At 36.8% G+C, this 23,339-nt stretch overlaps 2 protein-coding genes across 3 annotated transcripts; both read left to right on the top strand.

The window, feature by feature from the left end:
• Positions 1–520: 520 nt before the first annotated feature.
• On the top strand, positions 521–8,019 carry cct8 (chaperonin containing TCP1, subunit 8 (theta)). 2 transcript variants are annotated; one of them, XM_084104422.1, is made up of 16 exons: positions 521–680; positions 1,703–1,793; positions 1,894–1,973; positions 2,909–3,058; positions 3,926–4,106; positions 4,210–4,271; positions 4,375–4,512; positions 4,689–4,867; positions 4,986–5,052; positions 5,205–5,292; positions 5,570–5,685; positions 5,777–5,848; positions 5,927–6,091; positions 6,909–7,028; positions 7,152–7,283; positions 7,781–8,019. In XM_084104422.1, the coding sequence occupies exons 1-15, from the start codon at positions 621–623 to the stop codon at positions 7,257–7,259; spliced, it is 1,677 nt and encodes a 558-aa protein (XP_083960548.1). In that variant the 5' UTR covers positions 521–620; the 3' UTR covers positions 7,260–7,283; positions 7,781–8,019. The 2 variants fall into 2 exon arrangements, with proteins under 2 accessions (XP_083960548.1, XP_083960549.1); XM_084104423.1 differs by lacking the exon at positions 7,152–7,283.
• Positions 8,020–8,977: 958 nt separating this feature from the next.
• Positions 8,978–21,191, top strand: tmem135 (transmembrane protein 135). The gene is made up of 15 exons (XM_084104353.1): positions 8,978–9,171; positions 10,926–11,053; positions 11,469–11,561; positions 12,182–12,215; positions 12,430–12,495; positions 12,666–12,712; positions 13,239–13,280; positions 13,429–13,596; positions 15,366–15,435; positions 15,675–15,842; positions 16,000–16,063; positions 16,137–16,213; positions 19,467–19,565; positions 19,893–19,960; positions 20,050–21,191. Exons 1-15 carry the CDS (start codon positions 9,031–9,033, stop codon positions 20,180–20,182), a joined length of 1,398 nt encoding a protein of 465 aa, XP_083960479.1. The 5' UTR covers positions 8,978–9,030; the 3' UTR covers positions 20,183–21,191.
• Positions 21,192–23,339: the final 2,148 nt, after the last annotated feature.

Genomic DNA, 23,339 nt, shown 5'->3' with positions numbered 1-23,339 from the left:
TATAAACACAAGCAGATATTTTAAAAAGTATGGCCTCATTGACCATCGACTGTTTGGTTACTGACATTTTTCAAAATATATTATTTTGTGTGCAGCAGAAGAAAGAAATTCATACAGGTTGAAACAACTTGAGGGTGAGTAAATTAGGGCACTTTTTATTTTTAGTTTTGGGTGCTCCATTTAAAGCTAGATAGTACACCACTAGCCTAGCTAACTATCTAATGATATCTTATAGAAAAGCTATCTAACAAGATTTATGCGTTTTGTTTGTCTTTTGTGTTATGTAGGCCTATGACTATTTTGCATCTAACATAATAGGCTACATAATAATATCGTAAATGTGGTATTTTAATAAATAAATAAAAAGCTTTGCAAATTGCTGGAAATTATCAGTCATTTTGATCGCGAAATTATTTATGATTAATGAATATTAAATAGCTTGCTTTTTGCAGATTTTCTTCTGGGTGGGCACTTTATCGGCGCTCCACTATCTCGCCTATCTGGATCAGCAATCCGTGTTTCTGCTCTCTGCTGCTGCGCCTGTTCTTTCTTAGCTGCATGCTTCCAGTGCGCTGCAGCCTCACCCTGCATCAGTCTAATATCCACTTTATCTGGTCCAAATGGCTCTTCACGTCCCCAAAGCCCCGGGCTTTGCCCAGATGTTAAAGGATGGTGCAAAGGTAGGGCTGCTGAAACCGTGTTTTGCTCGTATTGTGTTGTTTTTAAGAGCACACGCAGTGACTTCCCATAGATGTTTCTAGAACATGGGCCTCATGCCGTCCAACTACCGGTAAAACTACCAGACGCTTGGGACTTCATCTGAATATTAACGTTTTGTACAAGGTCGTTAATAACATTAGGTATTCATGAATTATCGAAGGTTAGATAGTGAAAGGGTTCCGTTAGAAAGTAAATGATGTATGAAGTTAGCATGTTAGCTTAAAACATGTGCCACTGACAGACACTCCTCACACTTCCATCACTCATCCAAATGTCTTGTGATCATACAGTATTAGGAAAGGAAAATGCTTTTGTTAAACGTCAGAATTACAACACTATTTATTTAAAATCTACAATTTTATTTCGCTTCTATAAAAATGCCGTTTTGTGTGGTTTCTCATTTTTCTGCGTATTCGTTTGTTGATATGCTGATCATTTAACTTAGTTATTGTATTTAGCACAATAACTTGTTTTTAACGATTCAGTGTTTGCAATGAATTAACTTTTGTAAAGATTTAGATTTTAAATGTTTAGCGTTTGAGATTTAATTATTTTTTTTATTTTAGATTTTCACACCTATAGTTCTGACATGTAGTTTTGATGAGCATCAGTATATCCAACAGATATCAAAAATACTATTCTTTCTGATCCATCCATTTAGTTGTATTTGAATGATATAGTAAGGGTGTGTAAATTATTGTTTTTTTTTTTTAGAAATCATAAACTTAATTATAAAATTACTGCACAATGAAAGCAAAATTGGCCCCCATTTTTTATTATGCTATACATTATGAAAATATCAACTTGAATGGCTGCTCTGTCACTGCCTATTATTTAATTTTGTATTTACATTTAAATACTTTTAAAAATGAAATCAGGTTGCGTGTTACTCAATTTTGTATTTTAAAACCACTAACAAACCCCACGTTTTATATTTTCAAAATATGAAATTACTTTTGTCTTGTTTGTTCTACACAATCAGCACTATTCGGGTCTTGAAGAGGCTGTTTACAGGAACATCCAGGCATGCAAGGAACTGGCACAGACCACAAGAACTGCATATGGACCCAATGGTGAGGCTAATTTGTTTGTTTAATGTGATGTCTTGGACCTTTTTTATGTGAAACTACTGGATTCTGACTGGACTGTGCATGTTCATTTAATTCTGTACAGGTATGAACAAAATGGTCATCAACCACTTGGAGAAACTCTTTGTCACAAATGACGCTGCCACTATTCTGAGAGAGCTGGAGGTAATATTAGTAATTGTGATAAACTCATTAATTGAAGGTGCAGTAAGTGATTTCTGAGAAACGCTGTTGAAAGTGGATCGGACTGAGAGCTAGGGCTGGGCGATAAACAATATCATATCGATGATATTCGTTGATAAAGATGATAAGCTCTGGATATTTTTTACTCGATATGGATTAATCTAACAGCCCATCACAGCAGAAATAAATGCGACAACATTTCTATGTGTCTGTGTGAATGAATGGCGTGGTTTTGTCTGATACACAATCTCACACACCAGTGTTTTCTGCATCTGCCGTCTCAATATATGAGGACATGAACTTCATTTCCAGAGATGCTTTGTGTCACTTCACAGGCTTTTCACCCTTTCATTTGAGAAAAACTTGCATCAAATTCACTCAAACTAAAACTGAAAGTTCTTCATGACAAACTGTCAAAAATAAAAATTTGGTTTAGCCTCAAGAAATTATGATAGAAAATATATCATTACTGTATACTAAAATGTACTTCTAAAAGTAATAATAGACCTAAGCGGGAAAGCCTGAAAACAGACACAGAGGTTGCATTGTTTTTGCACCATATGTGAGTAACATCAGTTTGTTTCACAGAACAGAGATATGCTGTTGTAATGTTAGCTATAGTAACAGGCCAGTTGTCCAGAGCTGGAGTGCTGCTTGCGACTAACAAACTCTTGGTTGAATATACTCTTGTGTACAGTTTATTTTTAGTTCTTCTTAGTCGTTCGTTTTGTCATGTTTGCTTTTTCGCGGAGCATTATTTTGTTTTGCTGCACCTATGATAAAGAGACAAAGAGAGGGTTTGTTTGGGTTGATTTCAAATGTCAGTAGTGTTTCTCAGAAATCACTTACTGCACCTTTAATGCTTATAATTTGAAAGAATATCTCCATTTATTGTGTCTATTTTTCCCTCCTCCAAGGTTCAGCACCCAGCAGCCAAAATGATCGTGATGGCATCCCACATGCAAGAGCAGGAAGTAGGTGATGGTACAAACTTTGTGTTGGTGTTTGCTGGTGCTCTGCTGGAGCTCGCAGAGGAGCTGCTGAGGATGGGCCTGTCCGTTTCAGAGGTCAGTAAACAACAGATCTAATGCAGTATGTCACTGTGCACTAATTTTCATTAATCAGAATAAATCCAATCTGATTTGAGATTCAGAAAGTTCTGTTTATAAGAAGCCTAAACGTTGCAATCCGATCTGCATTACATGAATTTTTTTTTTTAAAAAATCCACAGTTTAAAGTCTGTGGGATAATGCCTCCAGAGATGATGTGAGCATAATTGTTGTTTTTGACATGATGGTATGTCTAAAAAGAAAGCGGACATTTTTTTAAGCAAATATTTAGCAAATATGAACTGATCAATGGATGAGACTGAACCTGACCTAATAAACATGTTCATATGACCTAAAACGTACGTAATCTTACACATCACGGTGTTGCACATGTGCTCAAGGTATTTTTGAATCTGAAAATAGTCCGATTTAAGCGTTTACATAATTCATTTTGTCCTGCTGATTGGATCATTCCAGGTCCACACCACCCCCTTCAATCCAATCCAAAATTTTTTGGATCCAGCTCAATCAGATCAGTTTAGGTGTTTACATGAAAGCTTTACAGTCCAATTGAGCCATCAATCCAATTATAAAATGATTATGTGGGTGAATGTAGCCTAAACGTAGCTACTGTCAGGATCGAGGTTTTCATTATCTTTTAAACTAGTTTAAATTAAATTGTGTATTTTGATAGTCTTGGCAAATTCCCAAAGTTTGGTTCTCACAATAAAAACGATGCATTTTTTTTTTTTTTTGAATTTTACATTTTTTCATAATGTGTTGACCTTGCAAGTTAATGCCAAGTTGTGAACTAATATATCATTTATTTTCATTATAGATCGTTTATTTGCCTGAGCTGATGATTATGTTGATTATTTATCCCAGGTGATTGAGGGCTATGAGATGGCATGTAAGAAAGCTCTGGAAATTCTGCCTGATTGCGTCTGCTCGTCTGCTAAGAACCTGCACGATCTGGAAGAGGCCACGGCCATGATCCGCTCAGCTGTCATGAGCAAACAGTACGGCAACGAGGACTTCCTGGCCAACCTCATTGCACAGGCCTGTGGTAAGGCATGAGTTCTTTGGGGTACTTTGGGAAAGTTAATTTCAAAAGTGAATTTTGTGATATAATTTTAAGGGTCGTTTTAATTGTATTATTTATTTTACAGTGTCTATATTCCCTGAGTCTGGCAATTTCAATGTTGATAATGTAAGAGTGTGCAAGATTTTGGTAAGTATAAAGTTTAATAAATAAAATTTAGACCATTGCTTTAAACTAAATGATTCCTAGAGTGCCTGTGGGTCAGTTACATTGTTTTTTGTATTTTTTGTAGGGCTGTGGACTGAACTCTTCTACTATGCTTCATGGGATGGTATTTAAGAAAGAGACCGAAGGAGACCTCACATCAGTGAAAGACGCAAAGATAGCAGTGTTCTCCTGTCCGTTTGACTGCATGACTACTGAAACCAAGGTAGAAAAAAGCTAATTGAATTAGATTAAATGTCTTTATACTGTCTACCTTGAGTCTCAATGGCTGGACAGTATTTTCTTTGTGTGATGTTCAAAAAAGAGCAATAAATCACATTCTCCTTTTTTATTTATTGCTGTTCGGGCTTTCTTCCTTCATTTCTTTCTGATGTTTCATAGGGCACAGTACTTATAAAGAACGCAGAGGAGCTCATGAATTTCAGTAAAGGAGAGGAGGACCTGATGGAGCTCCAGGTGAAGACTATTGCTGATTCAGGGGCCAATGTGATTGTGACTGGAGGCAAAATTGCTGATATGGCCCTTCATTACGCCAACAAGTACAAGCTCATGGTGGTCAGGTGAGAGAGAGGAAGATTCCTCCCTTTTTTGTGCAGCTTGATTCAGCATTTTTGGCTTTTTAAATGAGAATTTAGCTATATGTCTGATATTTATGAACGCTGTTCGTTCTTCACCAAGGCTGAATTCAAAATGGGACCTCAGAAGACTATGCAAAACTGTTGGAGCCACTGCGTTGCCCAGATTGGTGAGTTAATCTTGATTTTCCAGGCTGGATTAGAGCTCTACTTCACTAGTGCCACTTTGTGTAAAGCAGTGAGTTGGTGATAAGCCAGTTCGCATCATTATGTTCACTCTGTGTCAGTGTCTCTGTTGTTCATTTTTCCTCTGGACAAACAGACTCCGCCGACTCCAGAAGAGATGGGACGCTGTGACAGTGTTTACCTGTCCGAGGTTGGAGATACGCAGGTTGTGGTTTTCAAACATGGTAAGAAAAGACTGGAGTAATGATGCTGAAAATTCTGCTTTACCATCTCAGGAATAAATTACATTTTAGCATATATTAAAATAGAGAACAGTTATTTAAAATGTTTACTGTCTTTTTGATCAAATAAATGCAGCCTTGGGGTGAAATGAGTCACTCACTGAGACTTGTTTTCTTGCCACTCTGTAGCTTGATTAGCAAATTTTGCATTGTAAATATTGTTGTTTGGTCTGGGAGTGACGCATCCAGACAGCTCATGCCATCTCGCTCCTATTTCTAGATAAAGATGATGGAGCCATCTCTACTTTAGTAATTCGTGGGTCCACAGACAACCTGATGGATGACATTGAACGTGCCATCGATGATGGTGTTAACACCTTTAAAGTCCTTGTCAGGGTGAGCTAGTTTAAAAATCCACCTCTAATCCAATCCACTTCTAACTAAATCATGAAAAAAATGTGACACTAACAGAACTATGTCCCCTCAGGATGCGCGTCTTTGTCCAGGTGCCGGTGCCACTGAAATTGAGCTTGCGAAACACCTCACCTCCTATGGAGAAGTAAGTAAATTAATCTAATTTCCTTTTGCTGTTGGCACACCTTAAACAGTGTAAATAATTTGAAAACGTCCTCTAAAGTCTTGCCCAGGCCTGGAGCAGTACGCCATCAAGAAGTTTGCAGAGGCGTTTGAAGCTGTGCCCCGTTCTCTGGCTGAAAACTCTGGCGTGAAGGGCAATGAGCTGATCTCCAAACTCTACGCCACACACCATGAGGGCAACAAGAACTATGGCTTTGATATTGAGGTGAGGGGCCCGCAGCAAACGCTTGCTTTGTAAGGGCTACAAGTAGAAACAGCAATGGGAGAAGAGAAGCTATTTATAATTTAGAGGCAGCAATCATGAAATAACTAAAGAAGGTTCCTAAATCATGCATTTTAAATAATACATTTCAAAGTCTTGAATTCAGGTTTTATACAATTTAAGGCTACAAAAAGTCTTAAATATCTTAAAAAGTGTAAGAATAGTCTTAATTATCATTTCAAGAGGTCTTAAATTTGGGTACAGAAAAATGCTAATCACCTTATGGTTTAATTTGAATATTAAACTTCAAAATTGAGCGCTGAGTCGTTTCAATGTAAAATTTAATTGAGCGCTGAGTCGTTTCAATGTAAAAATGCGGTGCTGTTATGCATTTTACAGGCTTGTAGTTTCACAGCGGTTCGCAATTAATGAATTCCACACATTTATGCAAGGCGATTGCTTATGCTATACTGTTGATGAATTATGGCAATGTTTTTCTTAAGGTGTTTGTAATTGTTTATATCATACCTGCAAACTCGTCGCATTTCTAAAAATGTATCTAGAATAAATGTATCATTTTGAACTCATCCCTTTTCATAAAAATGGTTTAAAGGCTGAAATGTAAGGTTTTATCATTTTATAAAACTTTATTTGAACTTGTATTATGTTATCATAGACGTTGCTCTATCCTGCCCATACGGTAATAATTTTATTTGTGCAGGTCTTAAAAAAGGTCTTAAGCCTTCAATTAGATTTTAAAAACTCTGCTGAGATCCTGTTAATGTGTTATTGATTTCTATGTACTTTTTAAACCATTTAGGGAGAGGGGCCTGCGGTGAAGGACATGCTGGAGGCCGGTATCCTCGACCCATACCTGGTGAAGCACTGGGGCATCAAGTTGGCCACAAACGCAGCCATCACCATCCTCCGTGTGGATCAGGTTAGTGCTTCACTTTACAACTATTTGCATATCATTCAATATCTTATTCATCCATATTTATCAATTCAGGTGCTTTGTTAGCCTGTTTTTTGGGGGGATTATAATGTGATGTGTGTATGCCAGATCATTATGGCAAAACCAGCAGGGGGACCCAGAGCCCCCAAACAGCAAGGACACTGGGACAAGGACGATTGGGAAGACCAACCAGAAAAATTTGATACACATCACTGATAAGAAATCAAAATAATAGCAAAGGTGCACAAACTAAAGCCACTGTTTGGAGTGATTAACCACTGGAGTGAACCGGGTTGCATGAGCACTGTGTGGAAATTCACCTTGAATTTGTTGTTAAAATAAGTCTAGCCTGACTGGCTGCAGTCTTTACATCACAGATAACAGTTATGCTGTTAATTTGTATTAACGCATTGATAAATATAAATTCAGATGCTTTTTATCCTAGAACTTTTTAATTGGATAATTTCATCCTGAAAACCAAGAGATAATGATTGGACTGAGTATAATGGTTGTTTCATAACTATCAGTTTAAGATCTAGTTTTGCACTTCACAAGCATCACTAACTTCAGTCTCTGTGACACTTTGAATGTCATCTGGGGATTTTAGTGCAGTTTACTTGCATGCCGCATGCACTAAAAACACTTTTTCCTCAGGATTTTCCCCTGCTAACGTTTGCACTGTGCGTCTTTACTCTAGTCTTTTAAGTGTCTGATTATGTCTGCTTCTCCTCCCACAGATTATAATGGCCAAGCCGGCTGGTGGACCCAAAGCTCCACAAGGAAAGAAGGACTGGGATGAGGATGACTGATGTCACTAGCCTGTGTGTCTCTGTCATCGTCTTAGCTTTTCAAGTGTTATGTATTTAATATCTTACCCCATTCTTTTTGTATTTTTTTTTTTTTAGAAGCCATCCACATTAACAATGAGTGGCTCTGAGCTGTTTTTCTTGTCCCAATAAAGGCACTTGAGCTGTCAGCATCCTTGGCATTTCTTTTAAATAATTCTTGGTGTATAACAAAATGCAGTGTAATTGCAACAGTTTGATATTCTTGAAAATGAGTTATTATATTCATAAAGTTAAATTAACACTATGTCTCTACATAGTAATGGGAGTCCTTGCAGCACTATTTTTGTGCAGATTGGATTATTATTGTGCTGAGTTGATTCAATCCTTTCCCCAAAAAATATTGGCCAGGTTTCTCAGACAGGGTTTAAATTAAGCCAGGATTAAGCCTTAGTTCAATTAGGACATTTAAGTAGCTTTTATAAATGTTTGTTTAAAAAAAAAAAAAAGCACTAGTGCAAGTGGTTTGTGGAGGTCTGGTTATATCAAAGTCTACAGATATAGACAGATTTGCTAATTGTTAAGTTGGCGCACACTAATTTATATAGTAAACTAAATTTGTATGTAATTTATAGATATGTGTTTGCTAACTGTTATTGGGGTGCCAATATTTAGAAATCTTAAAAAATCAGATTCATTATAGCAATGAATGCATAAAAAAAAAGGTAATTTCAAAGACAGTATTATTAAAAATCGATTATACATCACATCACACCCTCCAGCTAAAAATGGTTACCACAGTTAATGTTTTGCTTTAGTTCTTTAGTTTTGCTTTAGTTATGAGAAATGTTCCGAATCTTTCTGTAATTACATGTAGTGTGCTGGACTAACTGGGACTAGTCACAGCGCTTCCATATTGTTGCCCTGTTGTTGGTTTGATTGCTTCTGTTCTAGTTATTTTTAAGGCGCTTTGTCTGCTAAATAATTAATATCATTAAAAATTGTTCACTTATATTGTAACTAACAAATAATAATTATTACATAATCAATTAAATGATTTTTATTGTGTGGAAACAATAACCGTTGCAGTTATGGTATCTGGTCATGTTGTCATTATCTGACCTTCCAGGGTGCGCGCGCGTTTATCGGGAGCGCTCTTGCAAGAAACAGTGGACGCGCGCTCGCGACGTGCGGTACTAATCATGGCTGCTCTCAGTAAGTCCATACCGCATAGCTGCTATGAGATAGGGCACACATGGAGTACCTCATGTACGAATTCCACCCTCCAGGTGACAGCCGGTGCTCTGGAGGTCTCATTCAAGATATACGCTCCTCTGTATCTGGTGAGTGTATTTGCGCGGATCTAAACGTTAATTTACCCTGGCAAGGGCGCAGTTAGCCTGGTAGCTAAGTTACATCAGAGTCCTGCAGGACGATGCGAGCGAGGGCCCGTAACAGTTGCTAAGTTATTTAGTAATAAAAACACAAAAGTCTGTCTCAACCCGTCGTGTTTTACATTTACTAGCATTCAAATCGTCCAGGAAAGGTCGTTAATCTGATGACATGCTCGGATGAGCTGAGAGAGAGAGAGAGAGCTGCTGAATGATACTGATCAAACTGTCAAATGCTCATTTGCGTAACTTTGTGCAAAACGTAGGCACTTTCGCTTTCATTGTTCATTGTCTTATTGTTTAATGTTCACGTTTCCGCATTACAGTCCTCTTTGAAATATGTTGTGAATTGAAATGATGCTTGACATACTTAATTTGATGATAAACTGCCTGGTTTGTCTGTTAGATTTGCACAGTCATTCTCATTAAACTGAAACTGCAGATTTAAGATGAACTATTAGTTTATCAAAGCAAGGTTTAGGTTCAGATGTTTTATTTGGCCAGGATGTTCACTGTCTCACATTAAAACTTGCCAATCAGATTCGTGAACGAATCGTTTTTGGAGTTTTGGATCTTTTCAATAAATCGGTTGAATCTTTCTAGCGAAATTTTGACACACTTGTTTCTGATTGATTGATTCAGTGCCCCTACCTGTTGGTCCCTATCTCTAACGCTCACACCTAATCCTAATCCTAACCGGCATAGGGAGAAGCAGGGGAGTCATAATCTCATTGGGAGATAGATTTTGATGTCACACCTGCTTGAACGATTTGTTCACGAATTTTGCCTTATTAAATAAACTGGTAATTAGCAACCATCTGTGCTCTGGCCCTAATAATGCTGTGCACTGATAAATCATTTATAATAAATAGAGCAATATTCCATAAAAAAGGAATTGTCAGTTTTGATTGGCTAAATGGCACATCACATTAGTATATTTATTAATCAGGGAATGTTATCTTGTATGTACGTGCCTGTGATGACTTGGCATAACTGGCTGTCAGTCTTTATAGATCTGATAGAGGGATCATCCAGTTCATAGTGGTGCAACACCTGAACTGTAGGGTTGCAGTGCAGTGCTGGCATTCGATTCAGTTTCGCAAAAACTATGGCTCAGTCAGTCTATCATTAGACAGTAGGTCAGTGGTATTTGGATGACAAACCACAGTGTCAGCATCTACAGAAACCAATGTGTTTGTGTAATGCCACGACAAAGGTTACAGCCAATGTCATATTGAAACTGTACTGTAGTCTATTGTGCCACATAAGCTCTCAGTGCATTCTTTTTCCTTTAAAGTTGGCATGAAACTGAAGTTGCCAGATTCTCAAACAAGAAAAAATATAGGACGGGACTTGATTTTGTCCATGGGGAATTGATTGGATGGTTGGATCATTGTCGTTTGCTATTGGTTGATCATGTGAGTGACAGGTTGTCCCGCCCTCGCGCCAGTAAAACACATCATCAGAGAAGAGATGTCACTGCAAGAGGGAGGAGAAGTTATTTTGATCAAAGATTACGAGGCCGCATTACTTTAATAAAATGATGTGATTGTGAACGGATAAATCATTTATAATAAATACTGCAATATTCCATAAAAATGTGACAAGGTGACTTTAAAAGCTCAGAGTAAAATCCGAAATGGATTTATCTGAATAACAGGAAATATCCTCAACATTCAATAGATTTTTTTTTTTCTGTGTTCCAGATTGCAGCCATTTTAAGAAGGAGGAAAAAAGATTATTACAAGAAAAGGCTGCTTCCTGAGATCCTGCAATCCACGTCTTTCCTGACCGCAAATGGAGGCCTCTACATTGCGTTTTTCTGCATTCTCCGGTAATCTTAACCGAATTCTGCTAACAAGCAATACTTGGAAATGTTTGCTGTCCCACGTGTACTGTTGCTGCAACAAGAGCTGTAAAGCAACCTTTGAATCCATGTCCTTATCAGCTGTTCAGAGCCTACGCTCATATTCGTCCAAATAGGATTGTTAAGACCATTGACACATCAAATAAATTATGTACTGAGATAAACTTTTGGATTTATGACTGTTATTCTGCATGACCGGTTCAATGGAATGAAGCGCACTTAATTTGTGAATACATTGAAATCCCTTCAAAATGAGACAAATACTCAACAGCGATATTATCCTCGGTTGAAAGCACGTCAGATAGCTCTGTTGTGTAGATTATGAATATAAATGACCTACTGTCCTTTCCATTGTTTCCTTTCTTTTTCTTCCATTATTCAGGAAGCTGTTGGGACGTTTCTACTCCTGGTCGGCCGGCTTTGGGGCGGCACTGCCGGCCTCATACATCGCCATACTAATAGAGCGGAAAAGCAGGTTAGCCCTGACGTTTTCAGATTTCCTTTTACACAAATTTCATGCAAAGTTTAAACTACATTTATTACACAACTTCTGAAAAAGTAGAGAAGCTCCGGATCAAAACACAGGCAAAAAAAAAGAGCAGAAACAAGTGATTAAAGCAGTGCTTATGCACGTTATAGTCTTTGGGGGAAAAAGATTGATTTTCTCAGCTTTTTGTTCAAAATGTTGCTTTTTTTATGAAACCCACTTTCAATTGTTGATAATAGAATGCATGAAGCTAGAATAAAACTTTTTCTTTTGTTTAAAAGCAAAGGCTCTGTTCTTTGTTTTGATCTATACGCTGGTGGGGAAAGAGTTAAAGTCAGGTGGATTCTGATTGGATGTCAGTGTTTTTATCATTTATCAGCTGGGAAATTGTTCTGAAAGTAATTCCAACAGTATTTTTCTGCTGTGTAATTATTGTTATAGTTGTGGTGTGGATGTATCTTTTCTCATATAATTAAAACATTTATTAAAACTTAATCGTTCTTTATTGATTATTAAAACTTTATTGTTATCGTCCTTTGTGTGACTGGGCCTTAACATCGCAAAAAGGTTAGAGATATCCTATGTAATTCGTCTGTGTTCTTATGCAGGAGAGGACTTCTTACAATTTACATGGCAAACCTGGTGAGACGATTCAGCATCGCTTCTTTTCAGTTCCACTGTGTTAAGTCTTCTCGACAGTTTTTTCATACTTGCTTGAGCATTTCCTGGCAGTTGTCAACATTGCATCTGTTATCTGTCAGTTATGTGACTGTTTCTGGAAAGCTGTGATCAAAAATTGTCTGTTTCAAGGAACCCTTAGCTAATTTTGATCTAAAGTGCTCTGTGTTATTTCCAGGCAACGGAGACGATTTTTCGGATGGCTGTCACGAGGGGTCTCGTTAAGCCTATGAAACATGGAGAGGTACGTTAGTTTACGTTACCATTAATACGATTTTTTTTATTTATAATTAAATTAATACATTTATTCAGCACAGATGCATTCAATTGATTAAAAGCAACAGAAATGTTTTTAACCTGATCACAGCGTTTTGTTTGATGTCTATCTCATATTTTAAAAAATTTTCCCCTTAGGTTCTTCTCTTCTGCTTGACTGCATCCCTCTACATGTTTTTCTTCAGGTATGTTGGTCAGCTTATTGGTTCTCAACCCTGGTTCTGGAAGACGCCAGCACTGGTTAACTCATTTATTTCTCATTCTCATTAGTAGAGGCTCCAAGACTTGCTGAGGTTCTCCAGGACCAGCATTAAAGGGATAGTTCACCGAAAAATGAAAATTCTGTCATTTACTCACCCTCAAGTTGTTTCAAACTTGTATGAATTTCTTTCTTCTGCAGAACACAAAAGATATTTTGAATAATCTTGGTAACCAAACAGTTAATGGTCCCAATCGACGAAAACCACTATGGAAGTCAATGGAGCCCATCAACTGTCTGGTTACCAACATTCTTCAAAATATCTTCTTTTGTGTTCAGCAGAAGAAAGAAACTCATACAGGTTTGGAACAACATGAGGGTGAGTAAATGATGACCGTATTGTCATTTTTGGGCGAACTATCCCTTTAAGATGGACAAGCACACTCTTCAGAACACATATATAGTTGTTCGATTACAAACTTTGACCTTTCCATTTCTGGTTTTATCTTCAGATGCAAAGACGGACTGAATGGCTTCGCTTTCTCTTCTTTAAAGTAAGTTTATAATTTATATGACTTCTGTACATACTACTTAAATTCCCAAGGATTTTCTGTTAATCCTACGGCCCCCTAGGAAACACCTTGTTCAGAGTTTAAAGTCATGTCAGGCTGCTAAAGGAGATTATGTGTCTGGCTGTGGCAGATTTATAGTTGGGAAGGAGGAGATCCCGACACACTCTAGCCTGGCTGAGCACGCGTACGCACAGGGTTCAGAGAGAGACGCGCAGCCACCGGATGAGAGACCAGAGCACACGCCTGCCTCCAGGGGGAGCTGTATCACAGCATTTACACGCAAACTCCTAGACTCTGTGTGAGTGAGATACACACCTAGAAAACATACATTTCAAACTTGTATTCAAGACCGGTATTTTTGACAGAAAAATGTATTTAATTCTATCCAATTCTGCCAAAAGTATTATATAATTAAACATTAAAACTGAGTTAAGACAGTTTTTTTTATTTGACATAATTACTTAAAGACTTTTTAATTCATGGAAAATTAAGAAAAAAAGATATTTAGAACTGTCAAAGTAAAATAAATGAATTGTGAACTAAGTTATACTCTTTTATCAAATGTGGTGTTATTCCTTTTTCTTTTGAATGACTTTTAGAACTTATGAGATCAGTTTATTCTAACTGACCACAGTAATAAAATACAAATTAAAACCAAGTCTGCATGTATATTTGAGAAAAAAATATAAAATACAAATTAAAACCAAATCTGCATGTATATTTGAGAAAAAAATATAAAATACAAATTAAAACCAAATCTGCATGTATATTTGAGAAAAAAAAATGTCATAAAATATATATATATATATTATATCACTACACGTACACAATACCATTTAAAAGTTTGGTGTCAATACGATTTTTTTAATCTCTTATGCGCACCAAGGCTGCATTGATATTAAAGATACATTACAAACGGTAATATTGTGAAATATTTATAACAATTTGAAATAACTGTTTCTATTTTAATATATTTTAAAATGTAATTTATTCCTGTGCTGGCAAAGCTGAAATTTCAGCATCATTACTCCAGTCTTCAGTGTCACATGATCCTTCAGAAATCATTCTAATATGCTTATTTAATACTCAAGAATAATTTCTTATTATTATCAAAGTTAAAAACAGTTGTGCTGCTTAATATTTTTGTGGAAACCGTGAGGCTTTTTTTTAAGGATTATTTGGTGAATGGAAAGTTCAAAAGAACAGCATTTATTTGAATTGGAAATCTCTTACATTATAAGACTTTTCTAAATGTATTTGCTGTCACTTTTGATCAATTTAATGCGTCCTTTATCAATACAAGTATTAATTTGTTTTTGTTTTATATCTTTTTTTATTACTGACCACTAGGGCTGTGTATCACCAACAATGTCACGATACGATACGCATCACGATACTAAAGCCACGATACAATATGGATCACAATATGGATCAATTTGGAATTTAAATTTCTTTTGAGCAGAGTTTAGTAACAGTAATATCTGTTTATTGAATAACCAGTGTTATAACAGTTGTGATAACTGAAAAACTATTTAGTTTTTGTCATTAAAAAAAACAATGAGTTAAATGAAATAAAAAAAATTGTCACAAAAATGTTTAGAATGGCTCTTCCTTATGGTTTTAAAGTCTCTGCCTCTATAACTAAAATGACAGTTATAGTGCCAATTATAGTGACACTGAAGCGTGTCAACAATGCTCAATGACTAAACAAAACTTAAAACATTCCATAAAAGCAAAAATTGTAACAACTTAAATTTAACTTGGTTTTCTCAAACTCTCACGCTACACAATCGAAACGCGTATCGTCAGGAGTTCATGATGTATCGTTGTATCGACATTCTGAGCACAGCCCTACTGTCCACAAATAAAAATTTACTACCTCATACAGTGCTGTTTTATACATTTATAATGGGAAAAAATGGTTTTACTTTCATTTGCCACTTTGTGAGTTGATTTTTATTCCTGGTTGTTCAGTCAGCAGTCAGCTTCATTGTCATGTGTGAATGTTCCCCTGCTTCATAAGGTATTGTGCATTTGCATTCATTGTGTGTGTGTTGTCCCCTTTAGATGCAAACATGGACCCAGGCATAGATGTTGCAAACACTATCAGGACAACTGCATCTCCTACTGTGTTAAAGTAAGAGTCTGAGACCACCAAACCTGCTGTCTTTCAAACCATCCATCTGTTTGTTCTGAGCATATGTGTTTAAAATGGGAGAGAGACCGAATGCGAATGCATAAACGTGTAGCATTCATCTGGGGGAAAGGCTCTGTTGAAATAGCAGTGCCCTTTGCTCACTAACTGGCAGCTGATGTGAAGTTGCTGGATGTTTTCTGGAGAGCAGCTTCTGAGATTTTTGCTTTGTGTTTTTAAAGGGTTTCATCCGAATGTTCAGCGTGGGTTACCTCATTCAGTGCTGTTTGAAGGTTCCATCAGCATTCAGACAGGTCTTCACCAAACCTTCTCGTCTGCTCTGGCTGCTCTACAACAAAGAGAACTTCCAGCTAGGAGCTTTCCTGGGATCTTTTGTCAGTATATACAAGGTACTTCATCTCCACTAAGATCCAGTGCTTGTCTTTCCTATGAGACAAGAAGATTCTCTGCAACTTGTAGGGTTTTTTGTTTCCTTCACCTTTCTCAGTAACCTATTTTTCAGATGTGATATTTCTCTCTCTTCATCTCACTTCCATTTTATGTAAGGGCACAAGCTGTTTACTGAGATGGATGCGGAACCTGGACGACGAGCTCCATGCTCTCATAGCAGGTAAATTGTGTTTTGAACCCCTTTCCTTTTGCACAGCCATTAGAGATTCTCACCTTTTTCTCCATCTTTTCAGGTTTTCTTGCCGGTACGTCAATGTTCTTCTACAAGAGCACCACTATCTCCATGTACCTCTTCTCTAAACTAGTGGAGGTAAGAATTATCTTGTTTTTTAGTGGTTTCAAATGAGTAGGGCTTCTCAATGGTGTCTGGTTCAGTGTTTGCTTTTGGCTTTTCATGTCTATTTATATATATATATATATATATATATATATATATATATATATATATATATATATATATATATATATATATATACAGTGAGGAAAATAAGTATTTGAACACCCTGCTATTTTGCAAGTTCTCCCACTTAGAAATCATGGAGGGGTCTGAAATTGTCATCGTAGGTGCATGTCCACTGTGAGAGACATAATCTAAAAAAAAAAATCCAGAAATCACAATGTATGATTTTTTAACTATTTATTTGTATGATACAGCTGCAAATAAGTATTTGAACACCTGAGAAAATCAATGTTAATATTTGGTACAGTAGCTTTTGTTTGCAATTACAGAGGTCAAACGTTTCCTGTAGTTTTTCACCAGGTTTGCACACACTGCAGGAGGGATTTTGGCCCACTCCTCCACACAGATCTTCTCTAGATCAGTCATGTTTCTGGGCTGTCGCTGAGAAACATGGAGTTTGAGCTCCCTCCAAAGATTCTCTATTGGGTTTAGGTCTGGAGACTGGCTAGGCCACGCCAGAACCTTGATATGCTTCTTACAGAGCCACTCCTTGGTTATCCTGGCTGTGTGCTTCGGGTCATTGTCATGTTGGAAGACCCAGCCTCGACCCATCTTCAATGCTCTAACTGAGGGAAGGAGGTTGTTCCCCAAAATCTCCCAATACATGGCCCCGGTCATCCTCTCCTTAATACAGTGCAGTCGCCCTGTCCCATGTGCAGAAAAACACCCCCAAAGCATGATGCTACCACCCCCATGCTTCACAGTAGGGATGGTGTTCTTGGGATGGTACTCATCATTCTTCTTCCTCCAAACACGTTTAGTGGAATTATGACCAAAAAGTTCTATTTTGGTCTCATCTGACCACATGACTTTCTCCCATGACTCCTCTGGATCATCCAAATGGTCATTGGCAAACTTAAGACGGGCCTTGACATGTGCTGGTTTAAGCAGGGGAACCTTCCGTGCCATGCATGATTTCAAACCATGACGTCTTAGTGTATTACCAACAGTAACCTTGGAAACGGTGGTCCCAGCTCTTTTCAGGTCATTGACCAGCTCCTCCCGTGTAGTTCTGGGCTGATTTCTCACCTTTCTTAGGATCATTGAGACCCCACGAGGTGAGATCTTGCATGGAGCCCCAGTCCGAGGGAGATTGACAGTCATGTTTAGCTTCTTCCATTTTCTAATGATTGCTCCAACAGTGGACCTTTTTTCACCAAGCTGCTTGGCAATTTCCCTGTAGCCCTTTCCAGCCTTGTGGAGGTGTACAATTTTGTCTCTAGTGTCTTTGGACAGCTCTTTGGTCTTGGCCATGTTAGTAGTTGGATTCTTACTGACTGTATGGGGTGGACAGGTGTCTTTATGCAGCTAACGACCTCAAACAGGTGCATCTAATTTAGGATAATAAATGCAGTGGAGGTGGACATTTTAAAGGCAGACTAACAGGTCTTTGAGGGTCAGAATTCTAGCTGATAGACAGGTGTTCAAATACTTATTTGCAGCTGTATCATACAAATAAATAGTTAAAAAATCATATATTGTGATTTCTGGATTTTTTTTTTTAGATTATGTCTCTCACAGTGGACATGCACCTACGATGACAATTTCAGACCCCTCCATGATTTCCCAGTGGGAGAACTTGCAAAATAGCAGGGTGTTCAAATACTTATTTTCCTCACTGTATATATATACAGTGCTATGCATAAGTTTAGACACCCATGCTAAAGTTGACTAAAAAGAGGAATGAAAAATCATCTTTTGGAAATTGAACTTAATGCCTTAATTAAAAAAATTAGGAAAAATCCAACCTTTAAGGACACCAATTTTCTTTGTGAATGAATAATGTATCGTAAATAAATAAATGTTCTTCCTTAAAATACAGGGTGCATAAGTTTGGACACCCCTATGTTAAATTCCCATAGAGGCAGGCAGATTTTTATTTTTAAAGGCCAGTTACTTCATGGATCCAGGATACTATGCATCCTGATAAAGTTCCCTTGGCCTTTGGAATTAAAATAGCCCCACATCATCACATAGCCTTCACCATACCTAGAGATTGGCATGGTTTTATTTCAGTTAGCCTAATAGCTAGTTTGATTTGCATTGAGAGATGATCTTATGGAAAGTACTCCATGCCAGTCTCTAGGTATGGTGAAGGCTATGTGATGATGTGGGGCTATTTTAATTCCAAAGGCCAAGGGAACTTTATCAGGATGCATAGTATCCTGGATCCATGAAGTAACTGGCCTTTAAAAATAAAAATCTGCCTGCCTCTATGGGAATTTAATATAAGGGTGTCCAAACTTATGCACCCTGTATTTTAAGGAAAAACATTTATTTATTTACGATACATTATTCATTCACAAAGAAAATTGGTGTCCTTAAAGGTTGGATTTTTCCTAATTTTTTTAATTAAGGCATTAAGTTCAATTTCCAAAAGATGATTTTTTATTCCTCTTTTTAGTCAACTTTAGCATGGGTGTCTAAACTTATGCATAGCACTGTGTATATATATATATATATATATATATATATATATATATATATATATATATATATATATATATATATATATACATACATACATACATACATACATACATACATACACACACACACACACACACACACACACACACACACACACACACACACACACACACACACACATACACACACACATACACATACACATACACACACACACACACACACACACACACACACACACACACACACACACATAGATGTTTGCTTTGTGTTTTTAAAGGGTCCCCCCACCCAATACAGTAAAACTGAGTGGGCTTTTTTTGTGGACAGCCTAAGGCACACCTGTGCAATAATCATGCTGTATAATCAGCATCTTGATATGCCACACCTGTGAGGTGGATGGATTATCTCGGCAAAGGAGAAGTGCTCACTAACACAGATTTAGACAGATTTGTGAACAATATTTGAGAGAAATAGGCCTTTTCTGTACATCGATAAAGTCATAGATCTTTGAGTTCAGCTCATGAAAAATGGGGGCAAAAAAAAAGTGGCGTTTATCATTTTGTTCAGTGTATTTATTTTTTTATTTAATCATTAAAATTATTCTTTTTATTTAAAATATAACTCAGTGTATGTGTATACATTGTTAATAATCTGTTCACTGTCTTTTTAGACATTGTATTTCAAAGGGATCGAGGCAGGCAGGTTTCCTTACTTCCCTGAAGCTGACACCATAATCTACGCCATCTCCACCGCCATCTGTTTTCAAGCGGTGAGTTTAAAATGTTCTTTAAAATCTACCTAAAAGGACCTTCTGGATATCCAAGGACAGTTTTACACCAAGGGAAAATACAAACTACTTTAAAATGCAGAAGCTGTTTGTGCCTGTGTGACTTATTGATGACTCCGTCATGAACTGAATGAGAATCACGCCAAGTGCGGTTTAAATTAAAGTAAGGCAAAAATAGGTTTGCCAGGTTTAAAATTACAAAGCAATAAATTCAAGACAATTTCAAAAACCTACTGGAAACATGCCCATAGTTCATGTGATTTATTTTGAAATAATTTTGTTTGATATGTCCTGGATGGATCTGATCAGGCGGTCATGGAAGTGCAAAATCTGAGACCATCATACTGGAAGTTTCTACTGCGGCTGACAAAGGGCAGGTGAGTATTAATGGAAAATCTGATTGATTATCAAGTCCCATTATGCATATGAATTGTTGAACACATAAAGTTATGATTTCTTTGTCCAGGTTTGCTCTGATGAACAGAAAAGTGCTTGATGTTTTCGGAACCGAGGCTTCCAGACAGTTTGGTGACTACACGCCTAAACTTGACCCCAGATACGTGCTGTGTCCCATCGACATGGACGTGCAGTTGGGCTGACAGACCCGTGGATACCTGTGAGATGTCTTCACATAGACCAACAATGGCACGAAGGCACGGAAAGCTCTTGCACACAATCTCTCTGTCTTACATTCTCTCGGCCTGGCGCTCATTAAATGTGAAGTGAAAGTGTAAAGGCAGTTATACGTTTACGTTAATATGGATCTGAAACATTTTGCAATGTAATTACCGCAGGCAAGATGTGACCTCTCTGTACGCACATTATAAGCATTTGAAGATGATTTGAGGTTTATAGGATAATGGTGGCTTATTGGATTCTCAAGGGCAGAATGACAGACTAGGAATGTGTTCACACTAACTCAGCAATTCCTGAACTGTTTCGGATTTGACCTGCAACCTCTGTGTTTTTTAGTCTGTAGCATTAACTAATCGGCTTTGAGAATATAAAATGATTTACATTTTTAATTTTAGTTAGAAAATTCGGACTGTTGTTACAGCACAACGTCGGCCATCTTAAAAGGTGATGCTGGATTATTTTTGGTCATTGTCATTTCAAATCCTACCAAAAACGATCAAATCTGTAATTAACTGTCTGCCATAGTCAGGAAATGCGGGTTCAGCCAATGTAAAAAGATCTTGCTGACATCAGGGTTGTGTATGATCTCTTCTGTCTTTAGTGTGCACTTAATTCTTGTACAGATAATTTGAGACCTTCTGGTAAGTAGAGGCTTTTATGGAATGTTATTAGTATAGAACTACACATTTACTACCCACCTTTTATTGCAGATTTATTATTTGCAAATATTCTTTCAGGAGAGATAAGTAGATTAAAACTCATCTTAATGGACTTTCACCATCATTTTCAGTAGCAAATCTTTTATTTTTATTTTTATTAATAATAATATAGTGTAAAATCTGACAATATAATCGCAGTATTGCTGTGTTTTTGAAATGTAATTTATGTAAAAAGAAAAAAAGAAAGCCTTATGTCTTTGATGTTTGTATAAAAGCAAAAGCTTTTATATTAAAAAATGTTCAGATGAAATAAGGTCTAGTGTTTTATTTAGCTATATATATACACACGCGCACCCACGCACATGCACACACAGTGCCTGTCAAAAGTTTGGCAACATTAAAAAAAAATTATGTTTTGAGTGAAGTCTCTGCTGCTCAACAAGGCTGCATTTATTTAATCAAAAATACAGTGAAATATTTCAAAATAATATATTTTTACGGTTGTGAAACGGTGGAATAATTTTTTGTGGAAATTGTGATACTTTTTTCAGGATTCTTTGATGAATAGAAAGTTAAATGAATAGCAATTATTTTGCATTTATTAAAAAACAGAAAATCTTTTGTGACATTATAAATGTCTTCACTGTCACTTTTGATCAATTTAATGCATCCCTGATGAATAAAAGTATTAATCCTGCTCTTTTTTTTTTTTTTTTGTAATTTTACCACAAATGTTTGAATGGTATCATTGTTTCCACAAAAATGTTAAGGAACAAGAACTGTTTTCAACATTGATAATAATAAATGTTTCTTGAGCATCAAATCAGCATATTAGAATGATTTCTGAAGGATCATGTGACACTGAAGACTGAAGTAATGATGCTGAAAATTCAGTTTTGCATCACAGGAATAAATTACATTTTAAAATGTATTCAAATATACAAAAGTTCTTTTAAATTGTAATATTATTACACAATATGACTGACTAATAAATATATAATTATGACTTTTATAATAATCACTTTTTCTTTTTATAAAAAAATTATCATGTTGTCTTCTTAAAGATTGGTTTGATAGTAACGGATGCTATTTTGATGAGTGATACATTGAAAAAAAAAACTATAAAACCGATTTGTTCAAACGTCCACTGGAGGGCGATGTTATACTCCGTTTAAATCGCAGATCATCCAATATTTGAATCCATGAGTGCTCATTAATTTAAAAACATTTGCAAGACTAATATAGGTGTTTATTTGTAAACAGAGATGATAATAGTAGTATCTTTATTTCTAGTAGTAGACCAACTTAATACTGAAACTTTGTTTATTTGCATCCTAAATAGACTTTTTTTTAAAATATATATATATTCATTGTATCTTAAATTATGGCCCTGGATGACAAAATTCAGTAATTGTCCATCGAGGAGAGGCTCTGAATCTTCTCAGTGTTGCACTTTGTATTCAGTTCACATGATCCTCCTGACGCAGCAGAAATTGTCTTCGAAATGGTTACAAATTGCTTTGTTTTGTCCTCTCACTTTCACATTGTCTTTAGTTACAGACAAGCATTTGTGTCCATGCTTCTCGACTTTCTGTCCAGTCTCCGGCCCTCTGAGCGGCCCAGTGAGAGTCATGTCTAGTCCTGAGAGAGGATCTGTTCATGCCTGTTCATGAACAATGATTCATCTGAACTGGCGGATAAGTGAAAACTCAGAACGCTCAAAAAAGACATTTGACCTCTACATTTATATATTTGCCAGACTATACTGCAGCTCAGTGATAAAATGTGCACCCTTAATGCACTGTACGTTTTGGAATCAAACCAGTGACCTTGACATTGCTGATGTCATGCTACTGCATGTAAATGAAATGGCATTCTTCTTTTTTGATAAATGGTTATTCATTTATCAAAAAAGAAGAATGCCATTCCATTTCATTTTCATCTCCGTTCTGTTGATGGAAAAGGGATGTGAGATGCTTTTAAGACTGTCCTTACCGCATCTCCAAGGATAAATATTAATTTGATCTCCGATTTCTGGTGACGATTCTCATTTTCACGGTTATTTCTTAACCAGAGAAAGAGCTGAAGGACAGATATCCATGCTGTGGTCTCAAAACAGTGCAAACGCAAACTTCTAGAGCAAACCTACGCATTAATGTGCGACGCAAATGGGAGAGCCGTCTTTAATTGTGCCAGTATCTTTGCAGTGACCTTCAGCACTGATGTAGCAAACTTTCTCTTGATTCACGTCCTTCATGCTGAGATTTCCCACAGGGCCCTTTAAAAATAACTGGTTGATCTAGAAGTTTCGGTGAGCACTTTTCAGGTGCTGGCCAATCAATCACTTTCAGCTGTCTCCATGGCAACTGAATCTCATCAAACAGTCTGAAGGATGAGAGTGTGAATGTGTGCGGCCAGAGTGTGCATTTATTGAACATCATCCGTATACTGTACATGCAGC

This window comes from Abramis brama (assembly GCF_963993115.1).
Source record: "Abramis brama genome assembly, chromosome: 25".
NCBI classification, from domain to species: Eukaryota; Metazoa; Chordata; class Actinopteri; order Cypriniformes; family Leuciscidae; genus Abramis; species Abramis brama.
Note: the sequence above shows the minus strand (reverse complement) of the source record. Positions and strands in the feature narration are given on the sequence as shown.

Excerpts from the sequence above, each read along its gene's own strand:
- cct8 (XM_084104422.1), top strand. The coding sequence starts at position 621 with ATGGCTCTTCACGTCCCCAAAGCCCCGGGCTTTGCCCAGATGTTAAAG. Across the intron at positions 5,293-5,569 it reads GGTTGTGGTTTTCAAACATG|ATAAAGATGATGGAGCCATC; the intron begins GTAAGAAAAGAC and ends TCCTATTTCTAG. Across the intron at positions 5,849-5,926 it reads ACCTCACCTCCTATGGAGAA|TCTTGCCCAGGCCTGGAGCA; the intron begins GTAAGTAAATTA and ends CGTCCTCTAAAG.
- tmem135 (XM_084104353.1), top strand. The coding sequence starts at position 9,031 with ATGGCTGCTCTCAGTAAGTCCATACCGCATAGCTGCTATGAGATAGGG. Across the intron at positions 12,496-12,665 it reads AGCCTATGAAACATGGAGAG|GTTCTTCTCTTCTGCTTGAC; the intron begins GTACGTTAGTTT and ends TTTTCCCCTTAG. Across the intron at positions 13,597-15,365 it reads CGCAAACTCCTAGACTCTGT|ATGCAAACATGGACCCAGGC; the intron begins GTGAGTGAGATA and ends TGTCCCCTTTAG.